This window comes from Bufo gargarizans, chromosome 1, assembly GCF_014858855.1.
Source record: "Bufo gargarizans isolate SCDJY-AF-19 chromosome 1, ASM1485885v1, whole genome shotgun sequence".
Taxonomy (NCBI): Eukaryota; Metazoa; Chordata; class Amphibia; order Anura; family Bufonidae; genus Bufo; species Bufo gargarizans.
Window position 1 is genome coordinate 336,631,456 of NC_058080.1, and position 25,357 is coordinate 336,656,812.

The window sequence follows — 25,357 nt, forward strand, 5'->3', positions numbered from 1 at the left end:
CTGGGGAGAGGGACTGGAGGAGGTGTGATGGAATAGGATCACTGCTACAGGTTGTGGGTCGAGGAGAGAAGCCTGGAGACTTCTTCCTCTGTTATAGGGTCAAAAGAGGAGAGAGCGCATGTGGAAGAAATGGAGGGAGGAGGATTGAAATTATTTGGTGACCGGGGGATTATTTCCTGACTGATACTGCCAATCTTGTCTCTGAAGTAAGAGGCCATGCCATCAGCGCAGAGGTCAGTAACAGGTTCTGGAATTTTAGGGCTGAGAAGGAAATTAGTGTCAGAGTCGTTTTGGGTTATTTGAGAGTGAGGAGATGAGAGAGGTGAAGTACTTTTGTTTGGCAATGTTGAGAGCAGAGTTGTATGTTAACTTTTGAGCATAAATTTATAATGGAGAAAGTGCTGTTTCAGGTAGAAATGTGCCAAGGTTGCTGTGTCGAGAGAGAGTTTGATTGATATTGGAGCAACTTTATCTAGAGTGGTTTTGAGGGCCTGGTTGTAATGATTGGCAGCCATGTCTGGACAGGGGAGTGAAGTGATTGGGGTAAGAGCTTAGTTGTAGGGTGTTAATAAGTTGCTGGCAGTTAATGGTGTGTAGGTTTCTGTAAATGTGAAAAGTAGGATTGCCATGAGAAAAGTGAGAGGTCTTTATTGTAAATGAAAGATGATTGTGGTCAGAAAGCCCATCTTCTTACTACCAAGCAGGAGCCTTATATAGCTTTGCTGTGGCTATGTCAACCAGGCATAGCCACAGAATTAGTTCACATTGCATGCAGACATGGTACCTTTGATACTGCAAGTCATGTAGACACCCACTCAGAGCCCAAGTACAGTGATCCAAACACAGTAGGCAGCCAATCAAACTCAACTGAACCACGAAGCCCAGCAGCAGACATCTACAATGCATAACTGCAGGAACTGTCTTCCCAGCAAGCATAAACACACAAGCAATGAGCTACACACGTATAGAGGCACCCCGCCACAAAGTCCGTAATTTATTTTTTATATATATTTTTTAAACCGCCCAGGCTCAAAGGCAGCTAGTCAGATATGCCCCAGCTCAAAGGCAGCCGGCTAAACAAGCCCAGGTTCAGACAGCCAGTATTTATTAGGCATTGACTTAAAGTGAGCCAGCCAGAACAGGCAAGGACGCAAAGGCGTTTGGCCGAGCTGGCCGCGCGGGGGCAAGGGCGCTTGGCCGAGCTGGCCGCGCGGGGGCAAGGGCGCTTGGCCGAGCTGGCCGCGCGGGGGCAAGGGCGCTTGGCCGAGCTGGCCGCGCGGGGGCAAGGCGCTTGGCCGAGCTGGCCGCGCGGGGGCAAGGGCGCTTGGCCGAGCTGGCCGCGCGGGGGCAAGGGCGCTTGGCCGAGCTGGCCGCGCGGGGGCAAGGGCGCTTGGCCGAGCTGGCCGCGCGGGGCAAGGGCGCTTGGCCGAGCTGGCCGCGCGGGGGCAAGGGCGCTTGGCCGAGCTGGCCGCGCGGGGGCAAGGGCGCTTGGCCGAGCTGGCCGCGCGGGGGCAAGGGCGCTTGGCCGAGCTGGCCGCGCGGGGGCAAGGGCGCTTGGCCGAGCTGGCCGCGCGGGGGCAAGGGCGCTTGGCCGAGCTGGCCGCGCGGGGGCAAGGGCGCTTGGCCGAGCTGGCCGCGCGGGGGCAAGGGCGCTTGGCCGAGCTGGCCGCGCGGGGGCAAGGGCGCTTGGCCGAGCTGGCCGCGCGGGGGCAAGGGCGCTTGGCGAGCTGGCCGCGCGGGGGCAAGGGCGCTTGGCCGAGCTGGCCGCGCGGGGGCAAGGGCGCTTGGCCGAGCTGGCCGCGCGGGGGCAAGGGCGCTTGGCCGAGCTGGCCGCGCGGGGGCAAGGGCGCTTGGCCGAGCTGGCCGCGCGGGGGCAAGGGCGCTTGGCCGAGCTGGCCGCGCGGGGGCAAGGGCGCTTGGCCGAGCTGGCCGCGCGGGGGCAAGGGCGCTTGGCCGAGCTGGCCGCGCGGGGGCAAGGGCGCTTGGCCGAGCTGGCCGCGCGGGGCAAGGGCGCTTGGCCGAGCTGGCCGCGCGGGGCAAGGGCGCTTGGCCGAGCTGGCCGCGCGGGGGCAAGGGCGCTTGGCCGAGCTGGCCGCGCGGGGGCAAGGGCGCTTGGCCGAGCTGGCCGCGCGGGGGCAAGGGCGCTTGGCCGAGCTGGCCGCGCGGGGGCAAGGGCGCTTGGCCGAGCTGGCCGCGCGGGGGCAAGGGCGCTTGGCCGAGCTGGCCGCGCGGGGGCAAGGGCGCTTGGCCGAGCTGGCCGCGCGGGGGCAAAGGGACAAAAAAAATTGGTGGTTTTGGCAATTTTTATTTTGTTCTTTTATGGAATTCACCTGAGGGGTTAGATCATGTGATATTTTTGTAGAGCACGTTTTTATGGACGTAGCGATGCCTAATATGTCATATTTTTTTTTATGTATTTCAGTTTTACACAATAAAAGCATTTTTGAAAAAAATCATGTTTTAGCATCTCCATTTTTACGGCGTTCACCTGAGGTGGTAGATTATGTGACGTTTTTATAGAGAACTTCGTTACGGATGCAGCGAACATAATGTCTGTTTTTTATTTATTTTTAAACACTATTTTATGGTGAGTTTTTTTTGTTTTTTTTTTACCTGAAACTTTATTATAAAAAATAAAAACTTTTTTTTAACTTTTTATATTTGTCCCACTGTTGGACTTCACCTTTTCAGGGTTTGATCCCTGTTTCAATTGTACTGAATTGAACTGTCAGCATCTTAAACAGTAAGAGGCTGACAGTTGCCTAGGAGACCCAGCCTGCATGCTGGCTCCCCTGGGCTTCCGTAGCGGACAGGCTTCGATGCCTGTGTAAGGCATTACTGAGAATTCGCTGATGGAAATGGACGTGGGACTTCAATTTAGATTTTTTATTTTGAGAAGGCGCATGACCATGTAAACAACGCGTTTCGGGGACGAACAGTTCCCCTTCATCAGGTAAGGTGACAATACATACATACAAGTGAATATTTATAATGAAAGAAAAGTAAAAAAAAAAAAAGCCACACAGCACACCCATGTACCGCCCACAGTGGGAGGGGCTGGTACTGGGTGTCATCTTGATGGCAGTATGCAAAAATCGTCCCCTTTACCATGGAGACGGGCACGTGGTCACCCCCTCCTCCGATCACGTGCCTGCTACCATAACAGCCAAAGTACAAGCAGTGCGACATATCTCCGCCTTGCTCAGTAACGTAATATACCATGTGACCGCTCCCAACATCTAAAGAATCAATTGGTTGGCTTACCCCCGCCCTCCTTAGGATGAAATACACCACGTGCACCTGCTATTTACATGGTCATGCGCTTTCTCAAAATAAAAAAGTAAATATATCTAAATTGAAGTCCCACGTCCATTTCCATCAGCAAATTCGCGCCACTGCAGCGATTTTCTTTGTGTAAGGCCTCATGCACACGACAGTTTTTTTTCACGGTCCGAAAAAACGGGGTCCGTGGGTCCGTGATCCGTGACCGTTTTTTCGTCCGTGGGTCTTCCTTGATTTTTGGAGGATCCACGGACATGAAAAAAAAGTCGTTTTGGCTTCCGCCTGGCCGTGCGGAGCCAAACGGATCCGTCCTGAATTACAATGCAAGTCAATGGGGACGGATCCGTTTGAAAATTGAGCCACAGTGTGTCATCTTCAAACGGATCCGTCCCCATTGACTTACATTATAAGTCTGGACGGATCCGCTTGCCTCCGCACGGCCAGGCGGACACCCGAACATAACTTGAAGCGTCCCCATCACCATGGGAACGCCTCTACGTTAGAATATACTGTCGGATATGAGCTACTTCGTGAAACTCATTTCCGACAGTATATTCTAACACAGAGGCGTTCCCATGGTGATGGGGACGCTTCAGGTTAGAATACACTGCAAACTTGGTACAAGACTGCCCCCTGCTGCCTGGCACCACCCGATCTCTTACAGGGGGATATGATAGCACAATTAACCTCTTCAGGTGCGGCACCTAAAGGGGTTAATTGTACTATCATATTCTCCTGTAAGAGATCAGGGCTGCCAGGCAGACCCCCCCCTCCCCAGTTTGAATATCGTTGGTGGCACAGTGTGTGCCCATCGCCCCCCCCCCCCTTCCTCCCTCTATAGTTAAAAATCGTTGGTGGCACAGTGTGTGCCCATCGTCACAGACATCGCAGCAGCAAGCAGGTAAGTATGATTTTTAACTATAGAGGGAGGAAGGGGGGGGGCGATGGGCACACACTGTGCCACCAACGATTTTTAACTATAGAGGGAAGAAGGGGGGGCGATGGGCACACACTGTGCCACCAACGATTTTTAACTATAGAGGGTGGAAGGGGGGGGGGGGGCGATGGGCACACACTGTGCCACCAACGATTTTTAACTATAGAGGGTGGAGGGGGGGGGGGCGATGGGCACACACTGTGCCACCAACGATATTCAAACTGGGGAGGGGGGGTCTGCCCCCTGCTGCCTGGCAGCCCTGATCTCTTACAGGAGAATATGATAGTACAATTAACCCCTTTAGGTGCCGCACCTGAAGAGGTTAATTGTGCTATCATATCCCCCTGTAAGAGATCGGGTGGTGCCAGGCAGCAGGGGGCAGTCTTGTACCAAGTTTGCAGTGTATTCTAACTAGAAGCGTCCCCATCACCATGGGAACGCTTCTGTGTTAGAATATACTGTCGGAAATGAGTTTTCACGAAGTGAAAACTTAGATCAGAAAAAGCTTTTATGCAGACGGATCTTTGGATCCGTCTGTATGAAAGCAACCTACGGCCACGGATCACGGACACGGATGCCAATCTTGTGTGCATCCGTGTTCTTTCACGGACCCATTGACTTGAATGGGTCCGTGAACCGTTGTCCGTCAAAAAAATAGGACAGGTCATATTTTTTTGACGGACAGGATACACGGATCACGGCCTCGGCTGCAAAACGGTGCATTTTCCGATTTTTCCACGGACCCATTGAAAGTCAATGGGTCCGCGAAAAAAAACGGAAAACGGCACAACGGCCACGGATGCACACAACGGTTGTGTGCATGAGGCCTAAGGCATTAGGCCTGCCATAGGAACCATCGGCCCCTTGTCAGCCCAGCGCGAGGGGCCGATAGAGTCAGAGGGAGCCCTTTGCAAACCCTGCACGTGCTGTGGTCAGCGCTGACCGCAGCATCTGAAAGGGTTAATCCGCCGGCATCTCCACATACTATCGGTAACAGCCGGGCCTGTGCTGCAGTCAGTGCTGACCGCGGCACGTATGGGGTTTGGAGAGGGCTCCCTCTGACTCCATCGGCCCCCCATACTGCGCTGACAAAGGGGCCGATGGTTTCTATGGCAGGCCTGATGCCTTACACAGGAGCTATACCTGCCCGATCACATAGCGTACATGCATGTGAGGATGCAGCAAGAAGCCGCATTGTCTCACGTACATGATAATCCGTGAAGGGGTTAAGAGGTTGATATGTACTATGATTGATTTTCATTTCTTACATTAATCATGGGATAACCCCTTTGAACAAATGCTTGTTGTGTCCTACTCCATTAATGCAGCAAGCCTATGCTATTTGTGTAGTGCAAAGCTAATGTCTGTGCTGCATGAACAGTGCATGAATGTTTTTCACACTGTGCTATAAAAGTAGCACACCAAATGTCCAATTTGTGGATAATTTGTAATTATTAGTCTATGGATTTTGTCTAGTGTGTGATTCTATAACACGTGTACATAAAATGTTTTTCTTTCTCTGCCATCTTTCCTCTACCTGCCCGCCCACCCTAGTGTGAAAGTGGGTGCCTTTTCACTTGTGAGAGCTGAAAGGCTAGGTGTACCTCTGCATGCAGAGATGACTGTCAGTCACTGGGTGAAATCATTTTTAACTCCTAAAACCATAAATAGTGTCTGAACTCCTTAAAAGGGTTGTCCAGGATTTTTATATTGATGGCCTGTCCTGAGGATAGACCATCAATATCCCAGATAACCTCTTTAACGACCATAGCTCAGGCCCTCGGTCTTCCCAGATCCGTTCCCACTGCAGGAGATGGAGCTCGTTATTGCAGTAACACTTCTTTCATTTCAGTAAGAGCCATGCTGTGGTAAGAAACTTTATCCATTACACAGTGGTACACTTTTAATGATGACTTATCTGGTATTGCAGTGAATCAATTGAAACTTAAGATGGTTAATTACTGTACACTCCTAATCCTTCCCAGATGAGGCCTGTTTCTCACTTGCTTTGTAGCTTTCCAGTTTTCAAATCTGGCTGAGGATCTAAAAGCCGGCCAAAACTGTCCAGTTTTGTCCCCATTCATTTGTCAATGGAGATAAAACTGATTAGGATGTGTTCCGTTTTGTTACGTTTTTTGACCATGCGCAAAATCGCTGCAAGCTGGTATGATAAACGGAACAAAATGGATCTGGCATGAGAATCAATATAAGTCATTGGTGCCAGATCCGGCGCCCATTGACTTAAAATAGTTTGTTCAGTTTAGATTTAATACAACCTGATCCGGCCGAAATGAATGCATCTGGATGTATTAAATGTCACGGATCCGTTTAATTCTAGTTTTGAGATCCTGTGCCGAATCTCAAACTTGGAACGCCATAACCCAAGTGTGAAACGGGCCTAATACTCCCCTCCTCATTTTGCTCTTTGTTTCTTACTGCTGTTTTCATTATTTGGCCATTCTGTCATCTGCTTGTTAGTGCTATTACAACTGATAACCTTTAAAATGGGAACCAGATATCAGCACGTTTTGAAAACTACAATTTTCAGCAACAAATTTGAAACATATGGACAGCAGAAAAATTATAGAACCCTATAGTAAAGTTATGGAATTTTTTGATTGTGCTCTGAAAAAATATTTAAAATATTATTTAACATGTAACTTCCTTGTAATGCAAGTAATCTTTTTGTCCGCATGCATAAAGTTGTTCATCAGACAAGAAAGATGTGTATAATAAAGATGATGGCAAACCTGCAGAAAAGGATAAGGAAGAGAGTGGAAATAGAACTTCTGATCGTTCCAGAGCTAGCAAATCTGGTATGTCTATTGATTTTTACACCAAACCATTTTTTCTTACATACATAAGCCACTATCATGATATTATCTTTAAAGGGTTTCTGTCATGAGAAATAACGTTAGGTTGCTGACTAACATTAGCAATGTGCTAATGTCAGCAGTACATAACAGTATGATTTATAACGCCCTGCCTGCCGCCGTTCTCTTACAATAAAGACTTTTATAATATGCTAATGAGCCGTTAGGTGCTAGTGGAGCATGGTTCAGCACCTAGAGGCTCCGTCTTCTCACCCTTTGGCATTCCCATGTCCAGTTGATTGACTTTCGAGTTCTCCTGAGTGTCCCATAAATCCCACGCCTGTGCCGTCCAGTTTTTTTATTCGACGCAGGCGCGGTGAGTGAAGGGACACGTTCCTGCTTCCGGCTTCCTTCCTTCGGCGCAGGCGCGAAGCACATCGCTAATGTCAGTCAGCTACATAACGATTTTTCGCAATTGCGGACAAGAATAGGCATTTCTATGGGTGTGCCGGCTGCGTGTATTGCGGATCCACAATGCACTACGGATGTCTGAGTGGAGCCTAAGTGAGTGTGAGCTGCAGGGAGAAAGTCACCCTCCCTCCCACCCCTGCAGCTGACAGAAGTTGATTTTTACCTTCATTTTTTCAATCCCTGTCTGCTCAGGAGTGTGTGTGTGAGGGGTGTGGCCTAACCGAATCAGGGGCATGGCTTAGCAGGACCTGGGGGCAGGGTTTTAAGTCTATTGAGGGTGGACTGCTTGTGGCAGGGGCGTGTCTGGGCTCCTTCCTGCCAGAGTGACGCCCCTCTGGGCACCTTACTGGCTCATTTGCATATCAAATAAATTGTTTTTTATGAGGATAAAAAAATCTATTGCTGGAAAAAAAGGCATATCTAGAAATAAGGTACTAAGTTCTATTAGGCCATGGCTTTACTTCAATAGCGATTATCCTGGTGACAGATTTCTTTTAAAGCTCACCTACAGCAGTGAAAATAAATGGCTGGGTTGTTATGGAAATCTGAAGTAAAACTGCATGTGGAGGCTAAAGTACCTGAGAGCTTCTATTGGCTGATAAGGATTGTGACCAAGCTTCTATTGGCTAATGCATTTTTTGGGAATATCTCGGGAACGGTACGTCCTAGAGAGCTGAGACCTGCGCTAATACCTTCCCGGACACCTGATGTACCTGTGCGCCAAATTTTGTGATTGTAAATGCGACAGTGCGGATTCCTTTAGCGGACATACACACACACACACACATACACTCAGCTTTATATATTATATACTATTTTTGTTTTAAAGAGATGGCTAAAATGTGTTGTAATTTATTTTGCTCCATAACATTTTTGTAATTAAGTAAATTAGGTTTATATTCTTATCCCCATGTCCTGGTATACAGTGTTGTATCTAGATAACAGTACTTTGTACATTAATTGCTATGTACACCTTTGGGGGCATTTGTTTTTATTATTGCCTTGTACTCATTTTGAGCTAAAAATCTTTTTTTCAATTGGTCTTAAAAATATGGAAACCTTTTTTCTGTACATGGCTGAGATGCCCTAGTAGCAGCCTCTTCATTTTCTCTTTTTTTAGGTCTGTTGTGGAGCTGACTGGCTCCTTATCGCTGGTCTCTGATATTATTATAAACACTCATTATAGGCTCAGTTCTTATCTTACTGATAAGAATGTGGCTTAAAGAAGTGTTTGACCTCTTAGTAATTTAAAGATTAGGTTTATTAGTTGACCTGCACAAAGTGAAAGTACCAGTCACACGCCCAGAAAAACACTTAACCCTTTGTGACAGAACGACTCAATATTTATAATAAAGGCCAAGTAAAAATATGATTTTTAGCCAAAGATGAGTAAAATGCAATAATAAAAAAATAAAATTGCCTCTGAAGGTGTACATAGCCTTTAGGGCTGCACGATATATTGCGAAATTAATCGAATCGCAATAATCGGCAAATGCGATATGGCGATTTGGCCGACCCGAAAAATGCTGCGATTATATATGAAGGGGCCCCGCACACATAACTGTCTTTGTTTGTAAAGTATTTTACTAGTGTGTGAAACAATCTCTCTCCTATTGATAACATGGCCAGCCTCTGTACTCACTTTCACGATGAATGCACTGCAGCGAGCTGGCCGGCGCGTGACTGACGTCACTTAGTAACTCCCCTGCTTCCTGAAGTGGGAGGAGCGTTACTAAGTGACGTCAGCTCGCTGCAGTGCATTCATAGTGACAGTGAGTACAGAGGCCGGCCATGTTATCAATAGGAGAGAGCTTGTTTTACACAGTAGTAAAATACTTTTTCGCACCTAACTGGCTTTGTGTGTAGTTTAGGACACATAGGGCCATGAGGGGGACCAGCATAAGATGCTATATGTGTGTCTTATGCTGGCCCCCCTCATCGCCCTATGTGTCATAGCACACATCCCCCATAACAGCGCCCCCCACAGATTCCCCCATAACAGCGCCCCCCACAGATTCCCCCATAACAGCGCCCCCCACAGATTCCCCCATAACAGCGCCCCCCACAGATTCCCCCATAACAGCGCCCCCCACAGATTCCCCCATAACAGCGCCCCCACAGATTCCCCCATAACAGCGTCCCCCACAGATTCCCCCATAACAGCGTCCCCCACAGATTCCCCCATAACAGCGTCCCCCACAGATTCCCCCATAACAGCGTCCCCCACAGATTCCCCCATAACAGCGCCCCCCACAGATTCCCCCATAACAGCGCCCCCCACAGATTCCCCCATAATTTATTTATTTAGGAGTACAGTTGCCAGGTTTCAGATGTACTGAAAGAGGGCTTTTGTAAAATGTTTCTCGTGGTCTTGGTAACTTAGTTTATAAGACCGAAAAAATGACATCTGTCCATCCAGTTCGTCCTATTATCCTGCAAGTTGATTCAGAGGAAAGCAAAAAAAAAAAAACTGAGGTAGAAGTCAATTTTCCCCACTTAAGGGGAAAAAAATTCCTTTCTGACTCCAATCAGACAATCAATATAATTCCCTGGATCAACTACCCATCTTTAGTAGTTATAACCTGTAATATTATTACACTACAGAAATACATCCAGGTCTTGAACTCTTTTAGTGAACTCACCATCACCACCTCCGCAGGCAGAGTTCCATAGTCACACTGCTCTTACTGTAAAGAGACCTTTTCTATGTTTGTGTACAAACCTCCTTTCCTCCAGGTGCAGATGATGTCCCCTTGTCACAGTCCTGGGGATAAATAGATGATCGGAGAGATCTCTATACTGACCCCCTGATATATTGATACATAGTTATTAGATCTCCCCTCGTCTTTTTTCTAAAGTGAATAACCCTAATTTTAATCTTTCAGGGTACTGTAGTCCCCTATATTCTGGTCATTACTTTAGTTTGACATCCTTTGAACCCTCTCCAGCTCTATGTCTGCCTTGTTCACTGGAGCCCAGAACGGTACCAAGTACTCTGTGTGGTCTGACTAGTGAATTGTTGAGTGGCAGGACTATGTTCTCATCATGGGCATCTATGCCCCTTTTGATGCAACCCATTATTTTATTGGCCTTGGCAGCAGCTGCCTGACACTTGTTTCTACAGCTTAGTTTGCTGTTCACTAAAATTCCTAGGTCCTTTTCCATGTCAGTGTTACCCAGTGTTTTACCATTTAGTATGTATGGGTGACTTGCATGATTCCTTCCCATGTGCATAACCTTACATTTGTCAGTGATAAACCTCATCTGCCACTTATTTTCCCAAGCCTCCAATCTATCCCGATCCATCTGTAGCCGTATACTGTCCTCTTCCGTGTCAATTACTATACACAGTTTAGTGTCATCTGCAAAAAATTTTATTTTACTGTGCAAGCCTTCTACAAGATCATTAATAAATATATTGAAGAGAATATATTTACATTTTAGGGTTAGTTTTGCTCTCTTCGGCAATAATCTCTCGGTCTGTTTTTATTATTATTATTTTTTTTTTTTTACATATTCTATTTTTTTCCCTCATAGTTTTTTAGTGCTTCCTCTCCACCCTCCTGTTTTAGTGATATAAATGCTTTCTTTTTGTCATTTATTGCTTTCTTTACCGTTCTATTTATCCACATTGGTTTTTACTTGTTCCATAACCTTTTATTCCCATTAGACAATTAGATTTTAGGATGCTTTTTAAAAATATCCCATTTTGTGACACTATTTTAGTTGGAAAAATTTAGCTTTTTTGAAGTTTGATATTTTTGTTCCTCTTCACAGAACAAAACTCTGCAAAGAGCAGTTGCATGTGAGATTCTAAAATGAAAAGCCTGTTCATCTTTGAAGAAAATGTACCATGTGAGCATGCTTTAGTCTTTTGACAACCGCATCTCCAGGCTGGGTCTCGCAGGCATACAAGGTCATGCACATGACCTTGCCCTTTTTTGCGGTCCGCAAAAAAACTGATGCAGCCCGTGTGCCTTCTGCAATTTGTGCAACGGAACAGGAGACAAATTATAGAAATGCCTATTCTTTTCCGCAAAATGGACTAGAATAGGACATGCCTCAATTTTTGAGTAGCAACGGATGCGGACAGCTGTCCACATCTTTTACGGACCCATTGAAATGAATGGTTCCGTATACAGAACCAAAATACGGCCTATATACAGAACGCAAAAAACGTTTGGCTGCATGAGCCCTTAAACTGACAGTTTAAATGTAGTACAATATAGCATGTATTATGCTACATTGAAACAGAGATCTTACCCTGAAAAGTTGAAGTACGGCTACTTTCACACTAGCGGCAGGACGGATCCGACAGGCCTTCTGCCTCTATTTCGCCGTGCCACCAGACTGCTGCTTCGTCCCTATTGACTATACTGGGGACAGGGGCGGAGCCCTGGCTCAGCATGGCGAGAGGCCGCTGGACTAAAAATTTGGACATGCAGTACTTTTATATATAAAAAAAGATTGATCGGCACTCAATATCTGTTCCAAACTGCCAGTATTTTAATAAACAAAAAACAACAAAAATTCAATCTATACAATTGCAATTTTTCATACTAAAAAACGTTCACACGATTCAAGCATGCGTATGGTTGACCTGATATGTGCTTATGTAAACACCAAAGTCCTGGATAGAACAAATTTAAATGTCACCATAGATATCACTATAAAATGATCAGTCCAAAAAATCGCTATGAAATGATCAGTCCAAAGGATCACATCCGGACAATATTGTGGTTCATCCGATTTTGTGGCGATTTATTGCAATTGATGTTTGCGATTTTTTTTCTATCGATGCACCTTATTTCTGCATTATGAATAGACTGAAGTCCTATATTGGAATTATACGATGAATGCTCAATACGGTCATAATTTTCAGAATGTCTGCGGCTTTCGATTTTACCACTTTAAACTTTTGTGTATATATGGTACTCGCTGATAGATGGGTTTCTCCGAGTATTTCTCTGCTGTGTGGCGTCCCACGTGTAAAACAGCCGGTGTACGCTTACCTCTGAGATCCCACTATATCTCACGAGTTTACCGCAGGTTTGTAGCTTAATTGGACATTTCGCAATCACCACGTCATCGAATCTCCTCTGTTTGCGCCACAGTTATGGAGTGGCAAGTTCTTGTTGATTTAAAGTAGAAAATCGCTTCAAAGTTCGAGAGAAGAAAATATCTATGCCGGCATATTATAGTTGATCTTGTAGATGGTGAGGTATTTTTTCAGTGCTGACCAGATGCGTTTCGGAGCTTTGTTACACTTGCTCCTTCATCAGTGGTATGATATTCCTTATCAAAAATACCTATTTTATATCCCAGATACTCCACCTCTTAGATTTGTGATAATCTCCGGTTTGGACTTTATTCACGGATCAAAGATTTCTTTGAATTGAGATCACCAAGTCTCGTATACATTGCACATATAGTCTATAACTTGTTTATAAGGTATAGCATCGAAATCCAACACCAACTAAGCAAAAAACGCATATGCGTTTTCCTTGCCGTATCCATGCGTTTTTTTTACGCACTTATGCGTTTTTTCATTTATAAATCAGAGGAGGTGTGCTCCATCATCCCATAAAGTCCAGCGACTGTGTACCTCTGCTTTCCACAGATAAGAATAAATCACTTTATTTTACAATCAAATTGCAATGGTGGGTACGATAGAGCAGACCTTCTCTACCCTTAATTATCCGTGCATGTTAGTATTCAAAAGATATAAAAATGCAATCATAAAAATAGCTGATTAAAATTGTCAATGAAACGTATAGTTAAAAATATATTATGTGATTTTCTATAATTGTTATAGAGACCTTTTCATATTGATGGTAGTATAGAAGTTGATGGTATGGGGCGGGTTCTCCATTCCCAACAACTTGTATACTACCATCAATATGAAAAGGTCTCTATATTTTTAACTATGTTTCATTGAATATTTTATTCAGCTAATTTTATGATTGTATTTTTACAGCCTTTGAATACTAACATGCACGGATGATTAAGGGTAGAGAAGGTCTGCTCTATCGTACCCACCATTGTGATTTGATTGTAAAGGAAATAAGAATAAATCGCTTTATCTGTGGAAAGCAGAGGTACACAGTCGCTGTACTTAATGGGATGATGGAGCACACCTCCTCTGACTTATAAACGAAAAAACGCATAAGTGCGTAAAAAACGCATGGATACCGGAAGGAAAACGCATATGCGTTTTTGGCTTAGTTGGTGTTGGATTTCGATGCTATACCTTATAAACACCTTATAGACTATATGTGCAATGTATACGAGACTTGGTGATCCCAATTCAAAGAAATCTTCAATCCGTGAATAAAGTCCAAACCAGAGATTATCACAAATCTAAGAGGTGGAGTCTCTGGGATATAGGAGTTTTTTTTGACAAGGAATATCATACCACCGATGAAGGAGCAAGTGTAACAAAGCAAATCGAAATCCGCAGACATTCTGAAAATTATGATCGTATTGACCAATCATCGTATAATTCCAATATAGGACTTAAGTCCATTCACAATACAGAAATAAGGTGCATTGATAGAAAAAATCTCAAACATCAATTGCAACAAATGGCCACCAAATAATCACAATAAAATCGGATGAACCACAATATTGTCCCGATGCGATCCTTTGGACTGATCATTTCATAGCGATTTTTTGGACTGATCATTTTATAGTGATATCTATGGTGACATTTAAATTTGTTCTATCCAGGACTTTGGTGTTTACATAAGCACATATCAGGTCAACCATATGCATGTTTGAATCGTGTGAATTTTGTTTTTAGCGTGCACAACTGTTTTTAGTGTGAAAAATTGCAATTGTATCGATTATATTTTTATTGTTTTTTGTTTATTAAAATGCTGGCAGTTTGGAAAAGATATTGAGTGCCGATCGATCTTTTATATTATAACTTTTTCACGTGATTGGTGGTATCATAACTATCAGAGCACCTGCCATTATTTCTGGTTTAGTTGTGCAACTCCTAAACATATTTAATGCAGTATTTTTAGTCTATTTTAGCCAGAGCTCCGCCCCCGTCTCCATTAAAACGGTAGTCCGGTGGCGCGGCAGGATGGATACGACAGTGTGAACAGCTTGTCTGATCCGTCCTGCTGCTAGTGTGACAGTACCCTAACTGTACTGGGACAGCAATAAAAAGTGGAGAAAACAAAATGTTTTGTAAAAAAAATAAAAATTTACAGTAAACCAAAAAGTGCACCTTTTCCTTTACCAAGCGATTTCTTTTGAATTATTATTATTTTTTAAATAAAAGTAGACATATTAAATAGGGGTGGGCGATATAGACTATATGCAATATAAACAATATAAATTTGGCTAACGATAGAGATTTAGTTTCTATAGCTATATCGCAGTAGAACATGGCATGCGCCGCTCTCGGCACGCACCATGTTCTCCTGAGCCGGCACAGTTAAGAAGGAGGGAGTCCCTCCCTCCCTACTGTGTGCTGCTGCCGCTTAGCACCAATGAGAAAAGACTAGGAGGAGGAGGGACTGTGGCCACTGCGCTACCAATGAATATAGTTAATATGCCTGAATACAAACATAGCCTGCATGTGCCGGCCATATCCCATACCTCGCCTCTATTACTGCGTGCTGTCATCCGCCGCAATTAACCCCTCAGGTCCTGAGGGCAGGTATGGGATATCGCCGGCGCATGCAGGCTACGTTTGTATTCAGGCATATTAACTATATTCATTGGTGGCGCAGTGGCCACAGCCCCTCCCTTCTACTTCCCCGCTTCTAAATATTTATATTAATTGCGGGCCCTCCCTTCACACGATTAAATCATTGGTGGCAGTGGCCCCAGGGTGGCAGCTTCTGTTTGGAGCCCCAGCAGTATAATCGTGGGGCTCCGATCGGTTACCATGGCAGCCAGGACGCTACTCAAGCCCTGGCTGCCATAGTCAGCTCCTTGCTGTCCACTATGCACAGAGCAGCAGGGAGAGTTTGAAGTCCTATTTACCATAATAGAGCTCTATTAGGGTGAACAGAACAAGGGTGCTAGCCCCTAAGGAGGCTAATCGTTATTAAATAAAAAGTAAAAAAAAAAAAAAGTTTAACCCCCACGAAATATAGAATATATCGCATATCGCACATGCTTAATTATATCACAATATAGGTTTTAGGCCATATCGTGAATATAGGTAATTGGTAGCCTCTAGCTATATGTTAAGTAAGAAATTAATCAACACATCACATTTGTCAGGGTCATTGGTATTTTTAATGATCTTAAGGGTGTCCCAGGCGACCAAGACGTGTCTCCAATCATGGTGGGTAGTCTGTGTCTGTCTTAGAACTTGCAGTTGAAAACGTTTTTGGAGAAGAGGAAAAATTTGATGGAGCTTGAGGATTGGTCAAGCCCTTGGGGGACCTTAAGGCACTGGAATGTATGTGAGAACTGCCATGCTTTCTTCTGGTTGCTTACATTCACCCTGGGGGTGGATGGATAGTCAGAGGTGGTTAGGTAAACACGAAAGAGCTCCATAATCTGAAATATGGATTAAGAAACCTGTTGAGCTCTAGAACAGATCTGGTCAGCTATATTGCGAGTTCTCTTTTGGCTACTTCAATTGACCATGGGACCTAGATTGAGTAAGAGGTGGTTGAGTAAACAGGTAAGAGATTCATAGCCAAACTATTGGTGAAGAAACGTGTTGAGCTCTACGACAGGGTTGAACAGCTGTGCAGTGTGTTCTGTGGTGTACTCACCAAGTGAGGTGAACAGAGAGCTGGAAGTGATTATGTAAACAGACCTTTTCATAGCTGAACCATGGATATCTAGAGAGCTAAAAAAAAAATAGAGGAAGCCATATTGCAAGTCTACTCCAGGCTGATTGCACTCAAGTGAACGTATAGCCACAAGTGACTCATTAAACAGGAGAGAGCCCATAGATCAAATTTATACAACCGTGCTCGATCTGAAAAACATGGTCTGTGTATAAGACTCATTTTCTGTTTCTCCCTGACCTGAACTGACTAGATTATAGAGAACTGATAGTCTTTTCCTATCCCAACAGCGTCTTTTGTACTGTACTCATATTATAGTGAGGTAATAGCACAATACCTGGCCATTATGAGCTACAGCCTGCATTTATAACCAGTTTTCCCTTCTGCAGTCGTTTTTTAATTGTCAGTGTTCCCTCAGCTCAGTTGCAAAATAGGTGCACACTAACTGCTGTGATGTCTCTGCAAACAGAAAGAATAGGAAATCTTGCTTTTCTGTCTGTTTGTAGCACACCCTCAAAAGCGACAGCTGTGTGGAGGATGCTCTAATGATAATGAGTTGTGAATAAAGCATTGGGGCAAATATTCCTAGAATCGGCCAGGCAAAAAAGTCTGCCGCAACCTGGCAAATGTGCAGAGGATCACCCAGGCATTTCTTATATATTGCAGTATAGACCATTACTAAGGAATAGAGGCTCTTGTGTGTGCGCCTGATTTGTAAGTTGTATTTGAACATCGTAAAAAAAAAAGTGTGATGCCAAGCTATCAAAAAGTCATATGCACCCCAAAATTGTACTAATCTAACCGTCATCTCATCCTGTAAAAAATGAGCGCCTACATAAGAGAATTGACCAAAAAATAACCATGGCTCTTAAAATATGGAGACACCAAATTTTTTTGTTTAAAAATGTTTGTGTAAAACTTAAATAAAAAAGTATACATATTGGGTATTGCCACATCCATAATAACCTGCTCTATAAAAATCACATGACCTACTGTACCATAGGTGAATGTCATAAAAAAAAAAGATAAAAACTGTGCCCAAAAAACTTTTTTTTATAATATTGAATGATCCAAAAATGGTACCAACAAAAATGTCAAAAGACGAGCCCCTGCACAAAACGATGGGCATAATAATATAAACAAAAAACTGGCCTTCGGAATTTTTTTCACAAATGCTTTATTATGTTAAACTGAAACAAGCAAAAATGAAGACATACTTGATATATTCACGTTTGTAACAACCTGCTCTATAAAAATAGCCCATGATCTAACCTGTCAGATGAACATTGTAAAAAGCAAAATATAAAAACTGTGCCAGAACAGTAGTTTTCTTGTTACCTTGCATCACAAAAAGCGTAATATAGAGCAATAAAAAAAATCATATGTACCAACAAAATAATAGCTTATCCTGTAGTTTACTAAATGGGTTCACTTTTTGGGAGTTTCTAATGTGTCTGAAAACCAGTCTAGCAAAATCTGCCTTCCAAAAACCATACAGGGCTCCTTTTCTTCTGCGCCCTGCCGTGTGCCCTTGCATCAGTTTACAACCACATGTGGGGTGTTTCTGTAAACTGTAGAATCGGGGTAATAGATATTAAGGTTTGTTTGGCTGTTAACCCTTGATGTGTTGCAGAAAAAAAATTGATTAAAATGGAAAATCTGCCCAAAAAGTTAAATTTTGCCACCTGTGTCAGCCTGTGAGATCCAGCCCCCTGGATCTCGCAGGCAGAAAGGCTGTAAGTGCATTACACTTACAGCCAATGCATTAGTATACAAAGGGGATCAGACCCCCAAAAGTCCCAGAGTGGGCCAAAAAAATCTAATTAAAAAAGGATGTAAAAATAAAAAAAAGTTTTGCAAAAAAATTACGTTTCAAGTGTAAAAAAAATGTTTATTTTTTAAAAAGGCGCCCTTTTCCCAAAATAATGACCGGCTCTATAAAACGACCGTATTGACTGGCTCTATAAAAATATCAAATGATCCACCCTGCCAGGTGAACGCCATAAACACAGTGCCAAAACAGCTGTTTTCTGGTCACCTTGCCTCACAAAAACACTAAGCAATCGTAAAGGCGTCTAGAGCCTAAAATGAGACCAATTAAAAAGTCATCTCATCCTGCAAAAAATGAGACCTACTGAGACAATCACCCAAAAAATACAAAATATATGGCTGTCTGCAAATGGCAACACGAAAACAAGATTTTATTCTGCTCAAAAAGCCTTTCACTATGTGAAACTTAAAGGGGTTATACGAGTTAAATCAATATATGTTAAGGTGGCTTAAAACATTATTAAAAATACATTTCTAATGTACATTCAATATTTATTCTGCTGTTTCTCCACACGCCTGATGCGGATCACGTGACCCCTGACGTCGCTCGCGTGACCCCTGACGTCGCTCACCAGTCTCCGGCGGTGACGTCTCGTTTACAGGCTTCTCCCTGCTTGAGGGAGGGGCCTGGCTCTGTAAACGAAAAGTCAAAGCTTAGATATAGCTTTCATAGAGCTTAGATACATATAGCTGACATGTGGCTTAGATAGATATAGGTGTCCTATAGCTTAGATACATATACAGTACAGACCAAAAGTTTGGACACACCTTCTCATTCAAAGAGTTTTCTTTATTGTCATGACTATGAAAATTGTAGATTCACACTGAAGGCATCAAAACTATGAATTAACACATGTGGAATTATATACATAACAAAAAAGTGTGAAACAACTGAAAATGTCATATTCGAGGTTCTTCAAAGTAGTCACCTTTTGCTTTGATTACTGCTTTGCACACTCTTGGCATTCTCTTGATGAGCTTCAAGAGGTAGTCACCTGAAATGGTCTACCAACAGTCTTGAAGGAGCTCCCAGAGATGCTTAGCACTTGTTATCCCTTTTGCCTTCACTCTGCGGTCCAGCTCACCCCAAACCATCTCGTTTGGGTTCAGGTCTGGTGATTGTGGAGGCCAGGTCATCTGGCGCAGCACCCCATCACTCTCCTTCATGGTCAAATAGCCCTTACACAGCCTGGAGGTGTGTTTGGGGTCATTGTCCTGTTGAAAAATAAATGATGGTCCAACTAAACGCAAACCGTATGGAATAGCATGCCGCTGAAAGATGCTGTGGTAGCCATGCTGGTTCAGTATGCCTTCAATTTTGAATAAATCCCCAACAGTGTCACCAGCAAAGCACCCCCACACCATCACACCTCCTCCTGCATGCTTCACGGTGGGAACCAGGCATGTAGAGCACATCCATTCACCTTTTCTTCACAGACACGGTGGTTGGAACCAAAGATCTCAAATTTGGACTCATCAGACCAAAGCACAGATTTCCACTGGTCTAATGTCCATTCCTTGTGTTCTTTAGCCCAAACAAGTCTCTTCTGCTTGTTGCCTGTCCTTAGCAGTGGTTTCCTAGCAGATATTCTACCATGAAGGCCTGATTCACACAGTCTCCTCTTAAGGCCCCATGCACACGGCCGTGTTTCACAGCCGTGTGCGCGCCGTGGAACCGCGGCCTGGATTCCTCCTGAGAGCAGGAGCGCACGGCGTCACTGGTTGCTATGACGCCGTGCGCTCCCTGCTGCCGGCACAGTACAGTAATACACTGGTATAGATCATACCAGTGTTTTACTGTATTGCGGCGGCAGCAGGGAGCGTACGGCGTCATAGCAACCAGTGACGCCGTGCGCTCCTGCTCTCAGGAGGGATCCAGGCCGCGGTTCCACGGCCCGCACACGGCTGTGAAACACGGCCGTGTGCATGGGGCCTTAAGAGGAGACTGTGTGAATAGTTTTGATGCCTTCAGTGTGAATCTACAATTTTCAAATAAAGAAAACTCTTTGAATGAGGTGTGTCCAAACTTTTGGTCATAGCTTACATACATATAGGTGTCATATAGCTTAGATACATGTCGCTGCCATATAGCTTAGATACATGTCGCTGCCATATAGCTTAGATCAATATAGCCGTCATATAGTTTAGATAGACATAGCTGTCACATAGCTTAGATATATACAGCTATCACATAGCTTAGATATATACAGCTATCATATAGCTTAGATTCATATACCTGCTATAGAGCTTTGATACATATAACTACCATATAGCTTAGATACATATAGCTACCATATAGCTTAGATACATATAGCTATCATATAGCTTAGATACATATAGCTATCATATAGCTTAGATACATATAGCTATCATATAGCTTAAATACATATAGCTATCATATAGCTTAGATACATATAGCCGTCATATAGCTTAGATACATATAGCTGCCATGTGGCTTAGATAGACATAGCTGTCATAGATGCATATAGCTTGGATATAGCTTAGATACATATAGCTGCCATACAGCTTAGATACATATAGCCGTCATATAGCTTACATACATATAGCCGTCATATAGCTTACATACATATAGCCGTCATATAGCTTACATACATATAGTGTAGATAAACATAGCTGTCAATAGCGTAGATAGACATAGCTGTCATATAGCTTAGGCTAAAGAAATTCCACGGCACACCCAAGGCGTAAAAATAAATATAAAGGCTTTATTCACCAGACACGCAAACGTTTCGATCTGCTTCCAGGTATTTTTCTCAAGCAATGACAACATGTAGTAGTGCAATGTGCATATTTATGCAAATTCACATAATCATTGATTGTCCTAATCCCATAAATTAGTAAAAGTCTCAAAATAGCATAAATAATATAATGTATCAACATTACATAATCGACATAGTAAAATATAACTCAAATTAACTCAGTGCAGTGATTTGTTTCCAAGCAAATGGCAATCATAAATAAATATATTCATAAATCATCGACATGATTATAATCTTACATCTGTGCAAACATCATATTCAAATACCTTAGTGCAGGTGTATATTAAAAACAATCATGAAGTGCAAGGTTCTAGAGAAAGCGGGGGATGTGGTCCACATGGATGTCAGCGTGTTCTTTACGGAAAGAGCAGTGAGACTATGGAACTCTCTGCCTGAGGAGGTGGTGATGGTGAGTACAATAAAGGAATTCAAGAGGGGCCTGGATGTATTTCTGGAGCGTAATAATATTACAGGCTATAGCTACTAGAGAGGGGTCATTGATCCAGTGAGTTATTCTGATTGGAGTCGGGAAGGAATTTTTTATTCCCCTAAAGTGAGGAAATTTGGCTACCTCACAGTTTTTTTTTTTGCCTTCCTCTGCATCAACTTGCAGGATGACAGGCCGAACTGGATGGACAAATGTCTTTTTTCGGCCTTATGTACTATGTTACTATGTAATGTGCATGTTAAAATTACCTTTTGAAAATTCACGATCACGTGATAGTATGTCAGATCATGTGATCGAGACTCTAGTATCAGGTGGCTTCATTGTTGGTCTCGCGAGAGTACACCCAGTAAAATGTATTGCGTTCCACCAAGGTATGAACCGTAAGCTTCACTATGGAGACCCAAAGGCCAATCATATGCGATCACCATAGTATCTGTGAGTCACGCACTCCGATTCAAGAAGCGCTCAATGAAACTAGCAAAAATAACTCCTGTGGGTAAACAAAACTTATACAATCGGAGATCACAAGGGGTCGAAATAGTGAATGTGATGTCACAGTCCTCATTATAGCTCCTCTTTGTAGAAGTAAATAACATAGCGGAAGTACCACATATAGCACATGGCATTATTTGTGGAGAGACTGAATCTGAATTGGCAATCTGTATTTCTCCAGAAAATGCAATGGATCTATACTGGATCAAACAGTATTTTGTTAGATTGAAAAGATTAAATAACAAGTGTGCCATACATCCCTAATGGCATCCTGTCCCCTAGTCATATGAAGACTCCAAAGTGCATGTCATGTGCTGGTAACACATGGCATCACATCGGAACCCCACCACTGTCAATGGACAGCCATTCCTGTATGTCCAACCAGACAATGTGGAGTAACATCCTCCTGGTTACGGAGGCAATGCCATTATATCACACATACTCTTATGTATATGTGTATCACAACTAGTCGATCCCTGGTTTATCACCGATACTGTACAACCTTAACCACTTGGCTAAAATGAAATAGTATAGAGACCCACAGGGCATTGGGCGCTAAATTGAAACCTGGGTCGCAGACTCATCCATTCAATCCCATCCAGTTAGTGTCTAAAACTACTTATAGTAAATACCGCTAAAGGAAACAGATCATAATAAAACAAACTGCTCAGTATCATTCGAGCACTAAAATAGAGTGCCTCTTACTCCACATAACCGGTTTGATCATGTTTAATGGAGAAAAATGCTTTTCCAGCTGACCAGCATTCCACCGCTTTCTTTTGACAAAACCATCTCCTCCCCGTTATTTGCAAGAGCTAAAGACAGATATTTAAATCACCTTGTAGATAGCAAGGGCCACCAATAACATATCCCAGTTAAGAGAAAGACAGAATCCAAATAATGTTCATTCAGGAAAATAACCAAGGTTTATAGTCTACATTTAACCCATGAGGTCTCAATGTGTTTAATGTAGAGATCCAGTAAATCTCACGTTTTTTCAAAAGTAAATTCCTATTTCCACCTCTCCTAGGAGTAGGGACATGGTCTATTAACGTACAGCTCAAATCTCCTTCTTTGTGACCCAGATCCACAAAATGATTAGGTACTGGGAGATCCATACGCTTCTTCCGGATAGTGTATCTGTGTTGTTTTATTCTGGTTTTGAAATCCAGAGAGGTCTCACCTACATATAGTGTCTTGCATGGACACCATAGTACAGTGATGGCTAACCTTGGCACTCCAGCTGTGGTAAAACTACAACTCCCAAGATGCCCCCTTGCTTGGCTGCTCTCAGAACTCTATAGAAATAAATAGAGCTTGCTGGGAGTCGTAGTTTCACCACAGCTGGAGTGCCAAGGTTAGCCATCACTGCCATAGTATATACATGGCAAATGGGGATTCACAAGTCAAAAAATGTTTAATAAAGTATCTCTTCTGTGTGATAGGATGCGAAAAGAAGCTTCCTTTCTGTATATATCGACAATTTACGCAGTTCAAGCAGCACCCCAACTTTTGACTGCGTAAAAAAGTTTGGCCTAAGATCTTATGTCGGCCTATGTCAGTGTGTATAAGTTTGTCTTTCAGTTTTTTTGCCCTTTTATACGACATGAGGGGAGGGAGTTTAAATTCCTCAATCTCCCCATGTCCACTGCTCATAAAAAAACGATTAGAAATGATCTGTCTAATCCGTATACTGTCTCTTATAAGTTGTTACCAGTGGAATTCTATTTTTGTTTCTTATTACCTCTTTTCTTGAGAAATTCAGTACGAGACTTGTATTGTTTTCAAATGTTCCTCTAATAAGGGTAGAGGAAACCCTCTGTACTGAAATAACTTGGACATTGACTGGTTAAGTGTACCTGTTAATTCATAATCATTACTCACTATGCGTTTTGCACGTAAGTATTGACTCAAGGGCAATGATTTAATCATTGCCCTTTGATTTGCACTATTGTAGCACAGTAATGTGTTCCTATCTGTTGGTTTGGGATACAGATTAGTAGATAAAGAATGATCTGTCACTGTTACAAGGGTATCCAAAAAGTGGGTTTGTTCTCTCGAATGATCTAAAGTAAATATAATATCCACATCAATAGTGTTAAGAAAATTAAAAAAATTCAAAAAGTTTGTCCTCAGATTCAGTCCAAATTAAGAAAACATTATGTATAGCCACCACCTCAAAACATGTCGGAAGTGGGGCGATACATAGATGTATGTTTTTCAAGAAAGAAGACCGCCATGTTGGTGTCAGTAGGGGCCACATTGGACCCCATGGCGGTCCCCTTCCTCTGTAGATAAAAATCCCCAAAAAGAAAATAGTTGCATGCCAGGACTGTATGAAGTAACCGTAAAATAAAGTCCTGATACACCGCAGAATATGCAGAGCCTGGGGGTGTGGCTTGGCCGTCCGGCAAGATGGCTGTGTGAGAGAGGAGCTCCGCTGCCCAGACACCACATAGGAGCTACATAAGCACGGTGCCCGGGTCCCATCCGGTGCCCGGGGAAATCGTTAACCTCTAAGAGAACAAGAGAAAGCCCGGCACCCCTCTTGAGGACTCGGGACATAGCAGTCATCCTGGATCGCCGCGCTGCCATTTTGTCTGCTCCTGGATCCCTGAGGCGCGAAACCACAGCGGGAACCATCGCTGGAGGAGGCGGAAGTGAAGCTCTCCTGCCACAGCGCGCTGCCCGAAGCGGCTTCTTAAAAGTGAGTGGCTCCCCTTTGTCCCCGCTAGCGGAAGAATTTGCCTATAAGCCAAGAGAGCAGATGGGGACATCGGGCATAGTAAGACAGCCGCAGGGGGTTGAATACACCACAAGCATGCCGCCTAAGATGACGCCGAAACGCAATAACCCCTCAGCTACACCAACGCAGCGCAGGAGGGATTGGGCGGACACCCCTGAAGATTCTGATCACCTTCATGGTAAGGATAAAAGTGTTGGGCAGGATGCGCCCTGGTACTCACAATCAGATATTAATGATGACATTGAAGATGGCGCCCTGCAATTGTCACAGGCCTCAGCTTCCCTAAGACAGTCATTACAACATCTCCCTACTAAAGAGGACTTTAGAAATTTAATAGCAGAAGTAAGGGACACGTTTAAGGCTGAAATCTCATCCTTGCGCCAGGACTTTCAACAAATTACAGCCAGGGTGGATTCTCTGGAAACTGAGCATGACACTACACGCAAATACATTGCTCATCTCCAATCTACTGTAGTTAAATGTACCAAAGTGGTCCGGGATAACACTAGACACTTGGAGGACCTGGATAATAGGGGTCGCAGACATAATATTAGAGTGCGGGGCCTGCCTGAACCGGACTCTGAGGAAAATTTGCATAAGGTCTTAAATGGGCTATTTAACTCTATATTGGAGGCTCCATCGACTCATGTTATCAAGATGGATCACGCTCATAGGGCTTGCGACCCAAAAATGTGTCTGCGCAACCCCGGGATGTCATTTGCCGCGTCACAGACTTCCAGGTGAAAGAAGCCATAATGGCTAAGGCCCGTACAATGCGGGTTATTGACTTCCA

The 25,357-nt window shown here is 43.7% G+C and overlaps 1 protein-coding gene across 2 annotated transcripts in view; it reads left to right on the plus strand.

Annotated features, from left to right (window-relative positions):
* Window positions 1-25,357, plus strand: part of LOC122946563 (scaffold attachment factor B2-like) — a 461,735-nt gene that overhangs the window by 336,209 nt on the left and 100,169 nt on the right. For both annotated transcript variants that reach the window (XM_044306283.1, XM_044306291.1), the window contains exon 10: window positions 6,923-7,035. In XM_044306283.1, coding sequence (XP_044162218.1) covers window positions 6,923-7,035 — 113 coding nt within the window. The remainder of the gene's footprint in view (window positions 1-6,922; window positions 7,036-25,357) is intronic.